This window comes from Protomyctophum parallelum (assembly GCF_964188405.1).
Source record: "Protomyctophum parallelum genome assembly, chromosome: 2".
In the NCBI taxonomy this organism is placed as follows: Eukaryota; Metazoa; Chordata; class Actinopteri; order Myctophiformes; family Myctophidae; genus Protomyctophum; species Protomyctophum parallelum.
Genome location: NC_139699.1, coordinates 30,398,045 through 30,416,307, shown reverse-complemented (window position 1 = coordinate 30,416,307; position 18,263 = coordinate 30,398,045). Strand labels below are relative to the sequence as shown.

Below are 18,263 nucleotides of genomic sequence, written 5' to 3'. Positions count from 1 at the left end.
ATTTCAGCATTATCTGCTTGGTCGGTTCTAAAACGGCCTCTGTTTAAAGGGTCAGAGTTGTGTGTGTGAACAGTATTTGACATGCCTGGTTAGTTCTGACAACTTCTGTATTGAATTTCTCATTAAAATTCACACACCCTTGTTCCTCCTTCACCCCAAGCTTGATTGTGTAGTGTGACGTTATGTTGAATAATTATGACAAAAACCTGCTGATGTACAAGTTAAAAAAGAGTGGAAATGACTATGTACACTACAGTAGCTTTCTGCAGGAGTCTACCTCTTCCAATTTAGTTTCTGACTAGTAGCCACTGTGAGGCGACTGGTCCCACAGTGGTCAATGTGCTGCCACAACCACACACATCATGTACACACAGTAAACGTTAGGGCTGTCACGATTCGCCTAATCCACGATTGGACTCAACTTTCGATTTTAACCCATTTTGGGCGGGAACCCCTTTTGGTGTTAGCATTATGTTATGCTTTAGCTATTGGAAAATAGCAGATCTACAAGCTTGTAGGTCTGCTAATTTTTTTAAATGAAGAAGAACGACTGACATAGAAACATAGCTTTTTCAGAAAACTGTCATCTTGAACGCTTATCAAATGTTTAAACCCAGCGTTTTCCACCACTGAAAGGGGTTGCATGTCTCTTCCTATATCTCTACCATAATATAGAATGTGTAAAGGCACAATTGAAACATCAACAATTCCCGGGAGGCACGACAAGCTTTTTTCACAGTGGAAATGTCTTTAGCATGTGTCGAATTATGTGGGAGTTTGCTCTAAACGAGCCTGGAATTGTTGGCTGTGTCATCTTTGGACAGATCTCTTTGACTTTGTGATGCCTGCTAATAATATTAGCAGGCATCACAAAGTCCAAGAGACATTATATGAGCCAGCTGAGCATCTTACTGTATGCTCAGCTGGCTCATATAACGTCATATTGTCGTTTTGCCAGGCTGTGGGATATCGTAGTCGTTTTGTAAACGATGCGTTGTGTGACTGGACAGTGGGAAGCCAAAATATGTCCACACTTTTGACTTGAAGGAAGCGGGACGGTTTTCCGATTCTTCTGTTTGTTTACACTACTAGTAGCCTATCATCATCATCATCATCGCTGACTTAAGCAGTGGCCATAGTGAACTGAAATTAAAGCAGAGAGAGACGTGCGACACGACACTACAGCGGTCTTGCTCTTAACTCCACTCCCCTCTCTCTGCGGAGTGCGGACCGCTGTGTGAGTGTGTGTGTGTGTGTGTGTGTGTTTTTTTAAATTTTATTTAACCAATAAAATCTCATTGAGACTGCGTCTCTTTTACAAGTGGGAACTGGCCAAGAGGCAGAAATAAAAATTACACTTCAATACCACATCGTCAATGTTACATTTTGAACCAGCAAATACAACATCCATAATACACCTTAAAGTATGCATAAATACAACAAGTCACCTGTCCTACTTTTTAGTAGCAGGGCAAAATACACCATATACACAATCTACATGATCTGAGCCGATATAATAAATATATAGGCATGAACATAGGCTAGTACATATCCAAACATGTGCAGGTGTTGGATTGTACATCAATGATGATCCTTTTGAAACCTCTCAAGGGAACTTTCAAAGGCAATTTTAGTCTGGACTGTAGATCATTCCACGACCAAGGGCCAAAGAAGGCCAGACATTTTTTACCCCCCTCGGGTTTGAATGCTGGTACTACACACCGCAGCCAAGCATTTGACCTGAGGTTTAGGCCGTTTTGGACCAGGTCGAATTTGGATGAAATGTAAGACGGCAGGTCACCCAGAATGGCTTTATAAATGAAAATATGTCAATGCTGAAGCCTGCGAGCTGCCAATGAGAACCAACCGAATGCAGCATACAACGTGCAGTGATGTGTTCTGAAAGGTGCATTTGTTATGAATCTCAATGCAGCATGGTAGGGATCCAATTTGGTCAAGGTTGAGGTGCAGGCAAACCTATAAATGTTATCACCAATCCAATTGGGACAGAAAGAGACCAATGACCAGTTTTTTACGAGCTGAACAAGCAAAACAAGCCTTCAATCTGTAGAAGAAACCCAGAGTGAATTTAAGCTTTTTGCACAACTAATCAATATGAAATTTGATTGGTGTTTATCCAACCAAAAGCCAAGGTATTTGTAGCGTTCCACCCACTCAATGGGAGTTCCATCGAGAGCTCATTTGAGCTGAAATAGCTTGTGGAGTGAACGACATAGCTTTAGCTTTGGTGCCATTTAGCAATAGTTTGTTTGTGTGTGTGTGTGTGTGTGTCGTACACTGTATCGAATGTCGATTTAAAGCCTTAGTAAATGTCTCTCGATCCTTTTTCACCGTTTCCCTTTTACAGTTCCTCCCGAGTTTGTGAAGAGGCCGGCCAACATTTACGCCCGTGAGTCCATGGACATCATCTTTGAGTGTGAGGTCACTGGTTCCCCGGCTCCTACCGTCAAATGGGTGAAGAACGGAGACGCTGTGATCCCCAGTGACTACTTCAAAATAATTGTAAGATTACCGACATAAATACAGTACACACACACACACACACACACACACACACACACACACACACACACACACACACACACACACACACAGTATCTTTATTAGTGATATTCTTTACAACTGTCTTTGGCTTTACAATTTTTTCCTAGCTTATTTTGTTCCTGCTTTCTCTCCCCCCCATTTCTTCCACCGTCATCCTTTCACCTCCACTAGAAGGAGCACAATCTGCAGGTGCTGGGTCTTGTAAAGTCAGACGAGGGCTTCTACCAGTGCCTGGCTGAGAACGATGCAGGCAACATCCAGTCCAGTGCCCAGCTGATCATCTTGGAGCACGGTACGTGCTAGTCATCACAGGAGGCCAGGTTTCATTCCACTGAGCTATGTATCGTCACTCACTGCTCTTCACGGACCCTTCAGTGGTCAACAGCTTGTTTGGTGTCGACCCCCGAGGGGAACGTAAGAGAGAGCTCCCCTGCACACCACCTTTGAAGGGGACTGAGTGAGGAGGACTCGCAGTCGATAGCATAGTCAGTGGAATGGACCTGTGGTTGGGTTTTATGCAGAACACGAGAGGAAATTAAGTAGACATTGGTGATCATGTGTTTTGGTATGCACGCTGTCCAATTCCACATCTAGCTTTACAGTGCGCTGCCAATGAGATCTAAGAACTTCAGAAAGCATCTTGATCTAACCACACAAAGAACAGCCTTTTTTTGTTTTTCTTCAAGTGGTATACTTGACTTTGAACACACCCCCCCCCCCCCACACACACACACACACACACACACACACACACACACACACATTTCAATTTATTTATTTGAGTCCACAATAACACACACACACACACACACACACACACACACACACACACACACACACACACAGAGAGAGCTAGCAGAATATAACGGACTCAAGTCACATTCCTTTATTAGCTTTTTTGAATGCCAAAGGCAAGGTTTGTGTGTATATTCCCAAAGTGGAGTGCTGCGCAGCTACATCAAAGCTAACATCAACGACAGGCTATGAGTGTGAAAAGATGCAAACACTGCCAAAGTCTAGAGTGAGAGTGGAGTAGAAGCAAAGAGAAATTTTGAAAAACATAATTTTGGCACCAAAACTTGAGTTTGGTACAGAGGCGTGGACCCCAGGAAGACTAGCGACCACTTTGTGGAAGCTAATGGGGATCAGAATAAAGAAAGAATAAAAAAAGAGGCAGATTTAAGCAGTTACGTTACGTTGCGCTGCACGGCTTTCTGATTATGAAAAGAAATGCTCATTTCTCTTTCTCTTGAAAACCGCTTTTTCATTCAGTGTCCACTGTAAAAAGGTCTATATTTTATGAAGGGAGACAGTTGAATTGCGGTGTGAACCCCCTCACTCCAAGCAGGTGGCTACCGGATTAGCATATTTAGGAGGCCTTTCTAACCAGGACCCCCCCCCCATCTGTATTCACACCCTCCCTTTGCTGGGCACTAAGTCAGAAATAATTATGACCTTCTGAACAGCATCATGTATTTCATTCAGACACTGTGAGCTATTTTCTCACTCATTTCTTTTCCCCTTCCCTCTGAAGTAAAGATAAATAGTATACATTACTAAGGCCCATCTGCCCCCAGCAGCACTTCAAAGACATGAATCTCTGTATAATCTCTTAATATCACCAAAATATGTTTTTATATGTGCATCTGTCCCAGCAGTGGATGTACTGTATATGATGAATGCTAATCCTATCATGATTGACTGTAGAATATCACTAAGAGCCACTCTTTTAAGAATATTTTATCATGATTATTCTTTACTTTACACAAACGCTACCAACTTTTCCCTCTTAAAGATATTAGTCATTATAAATTATGCCTATAGTTTTTTATGAGGAAGGAAAGTGTTGTGGACACCTCTATGACACAGTAAAAGTCTCAGTGTTAACACAAAGTATGCCAAGAACACGGGAACCCGTTCTTCTCTCCACAACCCACCTTTGCCAGAAGGAGGGAACTCGTCTTTCTTTAATTAAATTTAATCCAGTAATTAAAAAGAATATTTTATTTTATTTATTTGTATTTATTTATTTGCTTTTACTCACAGCCTTATATACAGATCCGATGTGCACGCGCGCTTATTTGTCCTTAATTCTGCTCAAAATGAGACAATCTGGTGTGTTTAGGATCTTAGAAAACATGAAAACAAGCTAAGCTAACGCTGATTCTACTGCCGGCCGGTGCTGCCCCTCCATGCCTAATTACAGGAATCAGAATTAAATTAAAACTGAGGATTTGACTGTTTATGAGATTCTGACTCTGATTGAAAGCTGAGTTGTAGCTCTCACGAGTCACGAGATCGGTTCTGATCATTTCTTTTCTCATCTCCTGTGCAGGTTACTGACACACACAGCCGTAGCCATCTGCCACCTTTCTCCTTTCTTCATCCCTCGGTTTCGTTCTCATCTTTCATAGCCACCTGCTCACTGCCCCTTTCTTAGTGCAGCCCACTGGGCCCAGGGCTAATTTAGCTGTCCAGAGCAAGGCTCTTTATTTTACAACCAGGCACACATAATGAACCCTCCACTCTCCTGCCCCTGTGTGGACCCCCTTGGTCAGGTGTCCCTGTCCCTGCTTTAACCCTCTTAAATATGGACTGGTAGGGCAAAGAAAAGCCCCTCTGTATGTCTGCTGTTTCACAGTGGGGCAGATAAGCCAGAGACTTGCCACAGAGATAAAGCTGTCTGCACCAAACAGGAAGATCAATAGGTAACTGTTATCTAAACACCAACTCCAGCATTCATTAGTGGTTAGGGGTGGGTCGTGGGGCGATATCAAAATTACGATTATTGTGGCAAAAATAATTGTCAGAATAAAAATATTAAAATGTCACTTTTGTTAACCACTAGAACCCCAAGCATCCCTATTCTGGGGGGAATGTTCGCCAAAAAAGCTGAGCTTGTATATCGGCTATTTTTGGTGAATTTGTGTAGAGCGGACTTAAATGCGCTCGATCCTCACCAGTCCATTTTATCAAGAACATATTTTTTAATTTTCAGCTCAACAAACTATTTCAATCTAGTGTATGACGGAGGACAATTTCACTATGCATTAAAATCTCCACGGTACGATTATTGTGAGATGGTTTATTATCGCGATAAACGATAATAAGGATTATAGTCCCATCCCTATTAGTAGTCTTGATCTTTGCTTGTTGACAGTACCAGTTTTACTCAAATGTAGCTTTTCTGTTCATTCCTGCGTGTGGTTGATTGTAAGGAGGCCAGCTGTTTTCTCTTAGTATTGGCAGTTGGGAACATGTGCTCTTATCAGATGTGTTGAACTCTGGATTGCACTGCTTTTAATGCCAAGAAATCTCAGTGCTGCAATGTGTGTGTGTGTGTGTGTGTGTGTGTGTGCGTGTGTGTGTGTGCGTGTGCGTGTCACATCTCACATCTTAAATCTTAATCTTGGCAGTTCAAAAATAGACCTCAAATTGCAGTCCATAGCTATTTTCTTGGACATTCCACAGACATGTGCAATGTGGGTCAGCTAGTTACAAACAGATGTAGGTAAATGGGATCACAAAAGCCAAAGCTGGACCTCAAGGAGACCTAATTATGCAATATGCAAGTCGAGCCAATGGCAGTTAGTGTGAAGCTGCCACTTTCACTCTTATTGTCTCCTGGAAGTGTCTAGTCTGTCGCCTTCTCTTCTTTTAAGCAGGTGTCTGACTGCCAGTGCGCTGCAAGTGATTAGATTAGACAGCCCTGCCACTAGCCCTGCTCATTCTTCTGAAAATCCATAGTGGTTGTCCTTCAGCTCAAAATGTGATCTCAACCTCATAATATTGTTTTTGAAAAGGTTATGAATGAACTATGATGAAACTTGCGTATGGGGAGGCTTGTCACTTGTAACCTACAGTACAGGCTTTTAATAACAAAGGAAAGAAAAGCCTGTGCAAACATGGTAATAGATTGTATATTGCTTTATGTTTGATATATCAATTGCTATTTGCAACTACAGCACATGACAGACTTTGAGCTTGAGCAAAGTACCCATTGGTCAATGACAGCAAGCTGAGAAATATAGCTGGATTTACATGGATTCTCAAACTGCAGTCTGAAATGGATAGAATGAGCCCAGTGAGTTTATTTATTTGTCTTTTTCCTGCTGTCGTTCATTCAAGAGATTTAATTTGCATGTGAAAGCTTATTTTTGCCCCTTCAATATGCTGTAGTGATGGCATGTGACTGCACGTCACTCTGCCTTTCCCCTCTGCCTCCGTTCTCTCTTCTCCTCTCTCCCAGCACACATTAATGATGTGTTGACATTTTGTGGTGCCAAAGCTTTGAGCATCACTGTAGAACTGGAAAGCTCTCCCTAGCTGTAAAAGCTGGAAGCAATTGAACTGCTTAAGTCCTGGCCGAGTTGAACCTAATGCATTTTCAGAAAATGGTCGGATAAGAGTGTACCCAAAAGAAAAAAATCACACCCGTGTGAAGTGAGTGTTGCAATTCCGTGCGGGGGTCCCCGGGGGGGGGGGGGAGGGGGGGTTCCAGACCCACAGGAACGCACCCAGGGGGCTGGGCCGATTCGGGGCGAGCTGCCCCGCATCCGAAACGGTTGAGAGATGACAGAGTTACCGTGTGGGGGTCCCTCTACTGTACCTTCTACTGTACTGTACTGTACTGTACTGTACTGGCACACCCAAAATCACCATATATACAGTTAATGTATACAGTTAATGACTGTATGTGCGTGTGTGTTTGTGTGTGTATTAGGTTGTGCACAGGTGGTGAAAAACAACCATGCTGTTTTCGTGCTCAGCCTCAGACGCACACACCCACCCACACACACACATAGCTCCGTAAGGGAGTGGTTGCACCACTCAAAAAGAAAGAAAAAAGATTGTTCCAATACATAAATTGTTGTGTTTATTTTATTTTTTTACCTGTCAGCTTGAATTCCCTGCTTTGGTATGGATTTGAAAAATATTGGGTGAAAATATTTATTTTGATCTGTACAAACACTGCATTCCTCTTCTCTCACATTGTGTTCTCGTTTTAAATAATCACTTTTGCTACACTACTCCGGCATTTATTTTCAAACCCCTAAAATGTGGACTTTCTAAAGTACTGCTGACCTTGTTTAGCATTGAAAACTCTGGCATGGCATTGTCTGGGCAGGCAGGAGCAGAGACTTTTGAAAATTATGATATGGACAATTGGACATGGCTTACATGTTGGGTCATATCAGTCACGTTGTATGATTTACCCTGATTTGTTACGTCCCCACATGACCCTATGTCCATTTAGAGACAAGCCTACTGTAAACTGGCCAATGTCTTGCATTTTCTAAATAGTTCAAATAACCCTCACTAAATTGTCATGTGTCTACAAGTATTGTTTCATGGACGTTGTTGGCAAATGGCTGTAATGTTTTCAGGTGTGTAGCATGGACAGAAAGGATTTCTGAAACACTAACAGATATTGTTTTCATTTTAATCATCTCTAGGGCGGATAAGCCCTACCAACTGTGTTTCCAGTCATCCCAATCCTCCCAGTACTTTCTAGCCCTGCATATTTTGTTTAGTACGTACATGTATGTTAATGTAATAAGCAGCCATCAACCTCATGATCGATGGCTGTTTATTAGCTCCCACAGCACCAGTTTGCAAGCTACTGTAGGTGTCTGACAGCCTCATTCTCCTGAATGCCACCATCTCAATCGCCCCTGTTAACCTCCATACAGATACTAATGTGCTCATTCTGGTACATGTTAATTAGTAATACATGCATTCTGGCGTTGCAACCAATCCATCCAGGCACTTCTGTGGGTTAGGCTGGGTCCAGCATTATGAATGTGCCCATGCTACTGTATTTCAAGTAATTGACTCCTTTGAGTGCAGTGCCTCCTGCTGTTGTCAGAATAAGACAATCTGGGAGGATTTTGAAGCAGTTGACAACCTTGGTTTTCTTTGCATTTAGCCAAAGACCGAATTTGGACCACTCTGTCTTCACTCTGATCAACAGCTTCTACGCTACACGTCCAGATAGTAGGCAGATATCATCCGCATAGTCTAGGTCTGTTAATTTGTTTTAAAATGAAAACCTACCAGTGTGAAATGGATGTAGCACTCTCTCCTGTGTGCCCCAGCCTCCCTGTTAACCCCCAACCCCCACCCTGGAATGGCTCATCATCGTGGTGCCTTATCCAGGGCTGCAATTACTCTTCCTTCTCCCCAGTCTGCTGGCAGCTAACAGAATAGTACTGTCATCCCCTCCCAGCAGAGGCACCAGGCCCCCACTGAGAGAAGACCATTACCTGCTCAATCCCCGCCCGAAAGCTCCCACTACCACCAAATCCTCCTCCACCCTCTTTCACATTCTGTGTGTGTGACACATAATGTGTGCAGGCAGGTGTCAGGAGTGACGGTTCTGACGGTTGAAATGTATGGCCTACCCAATCCTTATGCTTGACAGCATGTGGTGTATCAGGGGTGGGATGGAGAGAAGTGGACTTTGAGATTTATACAATTTGCAAATCAATTAATTTGGGGAATTATAACAGCCCTCACCCTAATCTTCATTTAGCAAATTAGTTAATGCTGCTGAAGATCAACGTTGGATCTCTTAGAAAACTAAGGGAAGTGCTCATTAATTTGCAGCATACATAATACATTATACATTTACAATTTTACATACATACTGAATGTACCACAATGTCAAAGCTGTAAATAGACGGGGCCGATTCATTAAGCAATTTACGCCCATATTTTGATCATACCGGGATTTCCTACATTACTTATGGGATTCATGATTATTTTATGCCCATTCTCACATCAACTTTGAGGGTGCGTATATGTATTTAGAATGCTTTAGTCTTCATGCTGAATCAATTATAGTCCCAAACCTCAAATAAAATATGTATGTGCCCAACATCTGCCAATACATTGATATGATATTAATCAAAATCGGATCTCCCCTCATAAGCTCTGATAAAAAAACATACCAGATATATACGTACACCTCTGCAAAGGTGAGTGAGCATTTTTTCAATAGAAATGGCTTTTAAAATTTTGTATTAGTCTTGAGGTTGAACTTAAATAAATAATTAACTTCTTTCTCATTCTTCACATGAGAGAAGGCTATATCCAACTGATTGCTACTTTATTAACCAGTGGATCCATCGGATAGGGACTTGCTTGCCAAAATAAGCTGATCTACAAGTTGTTATACGGTGCGCAACCGGACGCGCTGTTAGCTTGTAGATCTGTTAGTAACGTGTCGTGATACCATAAACGTCATCACGTTAGTTTCCGGTTACCTTTATCGTGGTAAAATAGGCATGAACGTTCGACTACACAAGGCGAAACGCTTGGGAAAGAGGGAGTCGCCGTGACTGTCAGGCAAAAATGAGACAGCCTTGATACGCACAAATGAAGGCAGTACGCCACATTTGGTGAATGGCACGTGAGTTTGGGCGTACCAAAAATAAACACTCCTTTGGTCACTTTATTTACACCTGGGTGTACATTTCCTTAGTGAATCAGGCCCAGTGAGAGCACTGTCACACCCTGCTTCTGTTACACAATAGTATCATCAGGACAACAGACTGTGGAAGGTATACACCTCCTCTAAAATGGAGCACCACCATTTTTCCATGTTTGACCCAAAAGGTGAAAATAGCCTGCTTAAAAATCTGTACTAATAAAAGCTCGTGTTCACATAAGGGGATACAGCCTGCTTTATCTTCTGTTTCTATGGTACAGAGTGTGTCTGAGTGGAAAATAATAATAATAAAGTACACAATTGACAGCAGGTACAGTAGCCTACCTCTATTCAAATGTGACAGTTAAACATGTTGACACACACACACACACACACACACACACACACACACACTGAGCACGCACACATCAGGTAGAAATTCCACATGGCAGACCGGGCTATTGCCTTGGGTCTCATGATTTCATTTAGGTTTTAGCGCAGTGCCACCTGTTGTCTCTAGAGTTGGAGGGTCTGTGAGGATGCTGTAGTAGTTGACAACCTCTGTCTTCAACTCGGCAACGCGCCACATTGTGAGCTTGTAGACTGCGGTAGATCTATATTTAGTGTAGAATGACAATGGGAGGGGGCCTAGTATAGTAGAGCCCTTGGTAATCCGGTCAACTAACTATAGAGTTGAAGTGGTAAACCTGGCAATGTACAAAGATGAAACAAAACAAACTAGAAGTAGTGCCCCTCGGGGCACAGGTCTCCACCAAGATTGATATTTGGATAATAAACTCTGAAGGACTAATATTAAAAAAGTGTTGAAGAATTGAAAAATGCAGGCCAGAAGTTTTTACACAGATCAGTACAATTACTGTATATATGTAAATATGCGACTTGTCCTGTTATAGCGCCACCATGAGGCTGATTTGAAAAAAATGCCAATACAAGTGGCATTTCTTCCTCAGCCTATTGGGAATATGGGTGCACAGTTTCACCGCAATCAGACACTGCATTAGAGGTCTTGACGGGTCCAATTTGACCAAACCGCACCAAAATAGAACCGCAGAAAATGGAGCCGCCTCCGAATTGACCCGCTGCTATTTTTAGAATTCTTGCCTCTGAACTGAAAAGCACCAATCGTGTCGGAACCGCAGCCAGAATGGAACCGCCTATGATAATGAATATGAGAACCATTACCCGAGTACCCGAAATGACCAAATGCCGTTATTATTAAGAGTGTAGTTCGCTGTCGGTGATGCTGCAGCCTGCATGGTCAATAACATGAATGCCATGCACGTTGAAACCAGACCAGTCAATCATTGTGGACTTGCGGAATGTGGACATCTTATAAATAAATAAATAAATCCACATTTTCTTTAGATGTGTAGTTACCGTAGTGTGTGTAATTTTTCTTCTTAGCCAATGCTAATCCACCGTTGTTTGTAAAATAAAAAAAAGAAAATCCACGTTAGTCAACTAAATATTACTTCTGTCCATCTGGTCTCTCCTGACAGTACCGTCAGGCAACATACACGGACGGACACACACACACACACACACACACACACACACACACACACACACACGGATGGACGGACGGAGTGCAAAACATACTCTCCCCATGCCTTCGGCTGGTGCAGACAATAAATGTCCTGAAAGACCATTACACTACTTTTCAACAAGAAAACATGCTTTGTTCACCAGAAGGGGCTTACACAGTGTCACAATGAACACAAGATAACTTTGATGGAATATTATACCACTTCTATTCATTAGCTGAAAGAGACAAATAAGCTGAAAACTGATTTGCTAGCATATTATTACCCAAGAGAGGCTTATAACTGAAAACGGCACATCAACAAGGAGCCCGCCGGCTGGCTCTGGCTGCCGATGTCATTTATTATTTTACTGGCATTTGCACAATGTTGCAACTTTAAATATTCATTTGATTAACAAGATTTTCAAAGGGATTATGCAGGTATTGTATTTACACCAGTGGGATCACATTAAGGATTTAATGTTATCATGAAAAAATAAGGGAGGCCAGAAATTGTTAAGAACACTAAATGCCAATGTGTTCTGCATGCTGAGTAGAGAGAGAGTCCATCTATTCTATCTTATCTTCCCAAGCATAGCATGTGCATGCACTCCATACAGTGATTAGTGAGGGTGAGCCCTCTGGGAGCTGTAGGTGGCTGATCTGAGGGAATGCACCCAAAATTGATTGTGAAGAGCTAAAATCTGTCTCCACCGACCAAACTGTTTACATAGCCATTAAAACGTTTCGATTGTACATTGTCTCGCTGTGTGTGTGTGTGTGTGAGTGTGCGTGTGCATGTGCGTGCGCGCGATGTGTATCGTGTGTGCGTGCTATCGCAGCATGGGATTCCTGTAGATTGCATTGACTCTTATGGTGAAGTGCTTTTCTGTGTAGATCTGGCCTCTAAGAGCTAACTAACATTTGAAAAATGAGCCACAACAGTTCCCAATCTACCGGCGTTTTGCAGTGGAAAGATAAACGATGGCTTAAAATAGCCCAGACTGTCTGCGTCAATGCACCTGCTGCTCTCCAGAGTTCAGCATTGTTGTCGAAGCCACTTTTAGTTTTGACCGTGTGTGGGTGTGGGTGTGACCTGTCTTTCCCCCGACCCCCCATACATTTCAGTAGCAAACGCCCTAAATTACGATATCCACATACCCACTTCAATCACACACACAGGATTTGTATCTGCTGTTTTTTGGACACAGGATAGCCCCCTGGGTACACTTTCATGGCTTTATTTAACTGGAAGCGAAATGAAGCACAAAAACAACACATTTTCATTCCATACCGCTTCCTGCAGCAGGCAACTCTCCCCCCATGGGTTCAGTCCCCAGCCCCAACATGGATGATTAATTCCTAAAAAATTCACTAGCAGGCAAGCTTCATGGTTGGTGGTGGCTAAACCTAGACTAGAGTATATATGAATAGAAACGGCACCCGGAGGAAACCCTGAGGAGAAATGGACATAGTGGCTGAATTTGGTATTGCAGCGTGGGCCCAAACACATGAACGCGCTGGTTCGTTGACTATCATTGTGCACGTTCACGATGACACGTGAACACTGTTTCATACGTGAACGCGTGCAATGACAGTCAACGGCAGCGCGTTCATGTGTTTGGGGCAAATCCATCCCAGAATGCACTCTGTTCCTACCCGGAAGGAGGAGTGAAATTGCCTCATGCGCTTTAGAGCAACTTAATGCAAGTGGATGGGAGGAGAACTTGGGTGCCGTCTCTATTCATATTATACTCTAAGTAAGGGGTAAACCACTGACTGCTAGCCTTGTGATATATCTGTCGCCCCTCCTCTGTCCTAACCCCAGGTGGTTAGTGAGCTAGCTAGGTGAGGTCTGATTATAATGGCACTGCTTTCCTGAACGTCTCCTCCGCAATTCTACACATTTGACCTTTTAGTTCCTCTCCGGGTGGTTGAGTAAAAGTCCCCACACATCATGCTCGAAATATTACGTGTATACAGTACACACACATACACATTCTGTACCCCCTCACTGACACACTCTCTCTCACACACACACCCACACACACACACACACACACACACACACACACACACACACCGTGACTGTAATCAACTGCAATTTTCCAGCTTGATTCGTTCTTTTAGAATAGTTTAGATGTGTACTTACTACTTACTAGTACATACAGTAGTAAGCGTGCTGTATGTAACTAAGTACATTTACTTGAATACTGTGCAGTACTTAAGTACATGTTTGGAGTATTTGTTTTTATGTTTTTCAAGCTGATGACTTTTATTGTACTTTTGACTCCACTACATTTTTAGGAAGGTACAAATTTACAAATAATTTTAATCTGTCTGAAAGCTGAGCATAAGACACCTGGTTTCCGTTAGCCAGTCAGCATGTGGAACATGACATGTTCAACATGTGATGAATATGATGTTTATGGTGTACATACATGACTTCCCACATCTTTCTTTACATATTGAGCAGCTGGTGCTCCCAACATCTGTGTGTGTGTGTGTGTGTGTGTGTGTGTGTGTGTGTGTGTGTGTGTGTGTGTGTGTGTGTGTGTGTGTGTGTGTGTGCGCGAGCTTTCGTTGGATCAAGGGACTGGGAGTACATGTTTCACGTACACACACACACACACACACACACACACACACACACACACACACACACACACACACACACACACACACACACACACACACACACGTGACATGGGACCCTGTATAAATATGCACACAGCAGCCACTATGTTAATTATTTATGAAGCCTATTCCATTCATAGAGGGCATATGTTCCCTTTATGCTGTGTTCATTTGAACTGAGTTGAGTTTAGGTTTTCTGTGTTGTAGTGTCTCGTGTGTGTTTTGTGTATCCGCGTGTGTTATCAGGATGTGTTACATGCTAACACTCTGCCTAGGGAGTTCAATCCCATAGAGCAGGGATCTTCAAATACTTTTTGATGCGAGCCACATTACCAAAATTCAAATTGCCCAGAGCTTTATAAGACAGGGCCAAGGATGCTACCACAAAACACACACATTCACAGGAATGCCTTCTACTCGCTGATTTTGTTGAACAGATGAATTGCTCAATTGTTGATTTAAACTCTTATATATATTTCTTCAGGACACGTATAAAAGAACCTTTGTTCCACTGGATCCAATGTAATTATTATTTAGTCACAAGCTTTGTTAATACTTTTCATTGGTTAAATATTAAAAAAATATGTATCCCTATTTTGGGCATGTCCTTATCATCTTTTCTTTCTTCTTTTATCTTTTTTATTTTTTAAATAGCTACAAAGTAAGCCCCATTATATTGGATATTGGTTTAACCAAGATTTACCCCAGGACTAAGTTGTTGTACCATCACGTCAGTTAAGGCCTCAATTTGAGGTTTGAGCTGAGGTTTGACTAGCTCTGACATTATATATCGTGGATTGTGGGGGTGGAGCGTACTGATATACCTGTCATCTGTTTGCCAAGCCTCATAGAATATCAGATAGTATACAGTATGTAAGCTGGCTGAAAAAAACTGTTTTTCACTAATGCTTAGTATTTTTTTTTTCATCTTTTGCTTTGTTTGTTTTTCTTTAATACGATAAAGGGGAACATACCGGTACACAACAACAAGACAGGGACACATAGTCCGGGAAGTGACGGAAAATGTATAAACAAAACCAAGAAACAAATCAAAACATCTTTTGTGTGGTTTTAAATTCATGGCCGGGTCTGCTCAATGTTTCTTGTACTTGCCAGCTTTATTGATGTTCGGTCCCACTTTTTTATTTTTGTTTTATGCATGCTTGAATTTCTTCCTCATACATTACCTTTTGTTATTTTTCTATTTAAGCTTGAGAGAGAGGAGAAGGAAATGGAGTGATTATCATGTTGCTCTCGACAATTGATCTATATACTGAACAAGTAGCCCTTTTTGTGAAAACACTGTAGTTATTGTTTTTGGGCCAGGCCCATAATTAACTTAACTTGAGTTTCTTAATATTTCCAGTCCTCCATTTTTTATATAGTCCCACTCTACCAATACAAGTGCTGTCTCAATAACTAGCCTGGGCAGCATTCCTTTTCGGGTTTATGATCCGGTCGGTAGCGGATGATATCCCTACATCATGTTGTAGTATTGTTTTGTAGTCATCAGGATGATATCCCTACATCATGTTGTAGTATTGTTTTGTAGTCATCAGGATGATATCCCTACATCATGTTGTAGTATTGTTTTGTAGTCATCAGGATGATATCCCTACATCATGTTGTAGTATTGTTTTGTAGTCATCAGGATGATATCCCTACGTCATGTTGTAGTATTGTTTTGTAGTCATCAGGATGATATCCCTACGTCATGTTGTAGTATTGTTTTGTAGTCATCAGGATGATATCCCTACATCATGTTGTAGTATTGTTTTGTAGTCATCAGGCATGAACAATCATCCGGAACTTCATTTTCCCTAAAACCGAATTTTCTCAATAAAAGCCGCAGGCTACGAGAGCTTTTATTGTTATTCTTCCGGTTTGAGGAAGTTCCAGATGATTATTCCTGCCTGATGATTACAAAACAATACTACAACATGACGTGGCGATATCTGTAACACAGACTAGGCTTTCCTCCGAGATGGAAAGCCTGGTGACGCGAGGTTACTCAATAACAGAACACAAGCTGTGTACAGGGTCTTATACAGAGGGCGAGCTCTTATACAGAGATGCTAATTTCCAACCATGCAGAATATCAAAGCTAATTAAGTTTAATTCTAATGGGGGACAAATTGCAAGAACCTGGCTACGGTCCACTGACTACAGTATACCTTAATTGGGAAGGCTAGTTACAGTGCTGCAGGTGATGCTGTCAAGGAGCCGGACAGCTATGCTGTCTCGGTGGAGTTGCAAAATGCCAGCAAGTGAGCTACAGTTCCTGATGGGAGGCTGCTGTGGCCAAGTACAAAAATCACTTGCCAGAACTTTATGATTAGTCTAGCTGGGACGCAGGGGGAAACTAGCCTGTGTGTAGTTAACAGCACAAGCAGAAAGTTTAAAGTGCGAGGGATTTATCAGAACTTTAAATAAATGCTATTTCAATCATTGCAAGTACAGAAATGTGTTTTTCTCTATTTTATTATTAAGATAAATGATTTGCCATGCATCTCTTTGTCTTGACTGTTTATTTTTATTTTTTTACATTGGTTACCCAAATGCATTATGCAGATGTAGAATAACCTACCTCGTTAAGGCTTAATGCCAGCCATTCATTAGCGAAGGCACAGAGACTAATGACACTATTAATCAGCTATGAATAGAACTTGGCACCAACAGTGGGAGTCTGACACTTTCTTACTGTAACTGTCCCAGGCCTGGCAGTAAAAGACTGATTGTCATGAGAACAGAAAGCTGCCCTGCATGGCAGATCTCCATAGTGGACAAGGTGTCTCTTTCACTCATTCTGTTTTTCTTGGCGTAAACTGCAGAGCGATGGCCAAACCAGGCTTCTCCGTGCCTCTTTCTACCATTATTTTATGTACATAATAGAACATTTATATAGATTATTATTTTAGATGATAGAATACATAGCACGCCATGTTTCATCGGATGTATTTTTAGACACAAATGTGTGTGAGACACGACTGTACAAGAACATGCCATTGTTTTGACACTTACAATGGGCTGGTGACAGTTCCAATGGGATAGCGTACAGATGGACAAATTCACACCGATGGAGAATTGCGCCACTGACCAAAATCATTATAGCAAGATGTGTCGAGCACAATATTGGCATATTGCCTAGAGCTAATGCTGCTCCACAGAACCTCTTTCTGTCTCTCACTGTGCTCCTTTTTCTCACCCTGTGTTCACTCATTCCTTCCATGTCGCACACAGTGTGCTAAAGGCCCAGGTTTTGACAAATGTAATCCCACTACCTGAGCTGCAAATCTCTCAGGACTTGCCGTGTCAAATGGAGGTGAAGAGGGCAGGGTGCCGGCTAGGAAACAGAGGAGAAACTCACAGGCCTGTGTGCAGCTGTAAATATAACGGTGGTGCTGGGATTGATTTTAATTATTTTCTTTTGTCACATTTCGTTTTTCATCAAACGTAAAGGCTTTGCTTACCTGGGTGTACAATAGGTAGGCAGGTGCATAGGAGAAGACCCTGGGTCGACAGTTTTTGAGTGGTGCAACCACTCCTACAACCAGCAATGTCAGTGTTCACCTGCCTATGTGGCCATGAGCACGCCTAATCGCCTATGTGGCCATGAGCATGAGTATATGACTATAGGGTACCAGTAGGGGCCGCCAGAAACAGAGAGAGGGATAGTGCTGCAATGTTGTCTGCTAATGAGAGAGAGAGAGAGAGAGAGGTGGTGGTGGGGGGTGGGGAGCTGCACCACTCAGTTCACACAGGTGTGATTTTTACTCCTGATCTACAGTACAAGCACAACACTGTGAGCTTGTAGATCGGCTATTTCCAGTACATGCGATGTACTGGAATGAGATGTATGAGATGTACAGCCAAGTATAACTCTGGCTTTAGATTACAGTTTCCGGTGTCTGTGTGTTGTTTAATACTACTCCATGTCATGAGTAAGTATGTGTTTTGTTTACTCCATTCCATGAGTAAGTATGTGTATTGTTTACTCCATTCCATGAGTAAGTATGACAGTGTTTTCTGTGTAGTCAATCCTCAAGCAGACAGTCAATAACGTCCTAACGTGATGATGATTTATTT

General features: G+C 42.2%; 1 protein-coding gene across 4 annotated transcripts in view; it reads left to right on the top strand.

The window, feature by feature from the left end:
• The window catches only part of neo1a (neogenin 1a), a 193,068-nt gene that overhangs the window by 136,166 nt on the left and 38,639 nt on the right, over positions 1 to 18,263 (top strand). For all 4 annotated transcript variants that reach the window (XM_083759839.1, XM_083759838.1, XM_083759837.1 and 1 more), the window contains exons 6-7: positions 2,369 to 2,523; positions 2,737 to 2,857. In XM_083759839.1, coding sequence (XP_083615965.1) covers positions 2,369 to 2,523; positions 2,737 to 2,857 — 276 coding nt within the window. The remainder of the gene's footprint in view (positions 1 to 2,368; positions 2,524 to 2,736; positions 2,858 to 18,263) is intronic.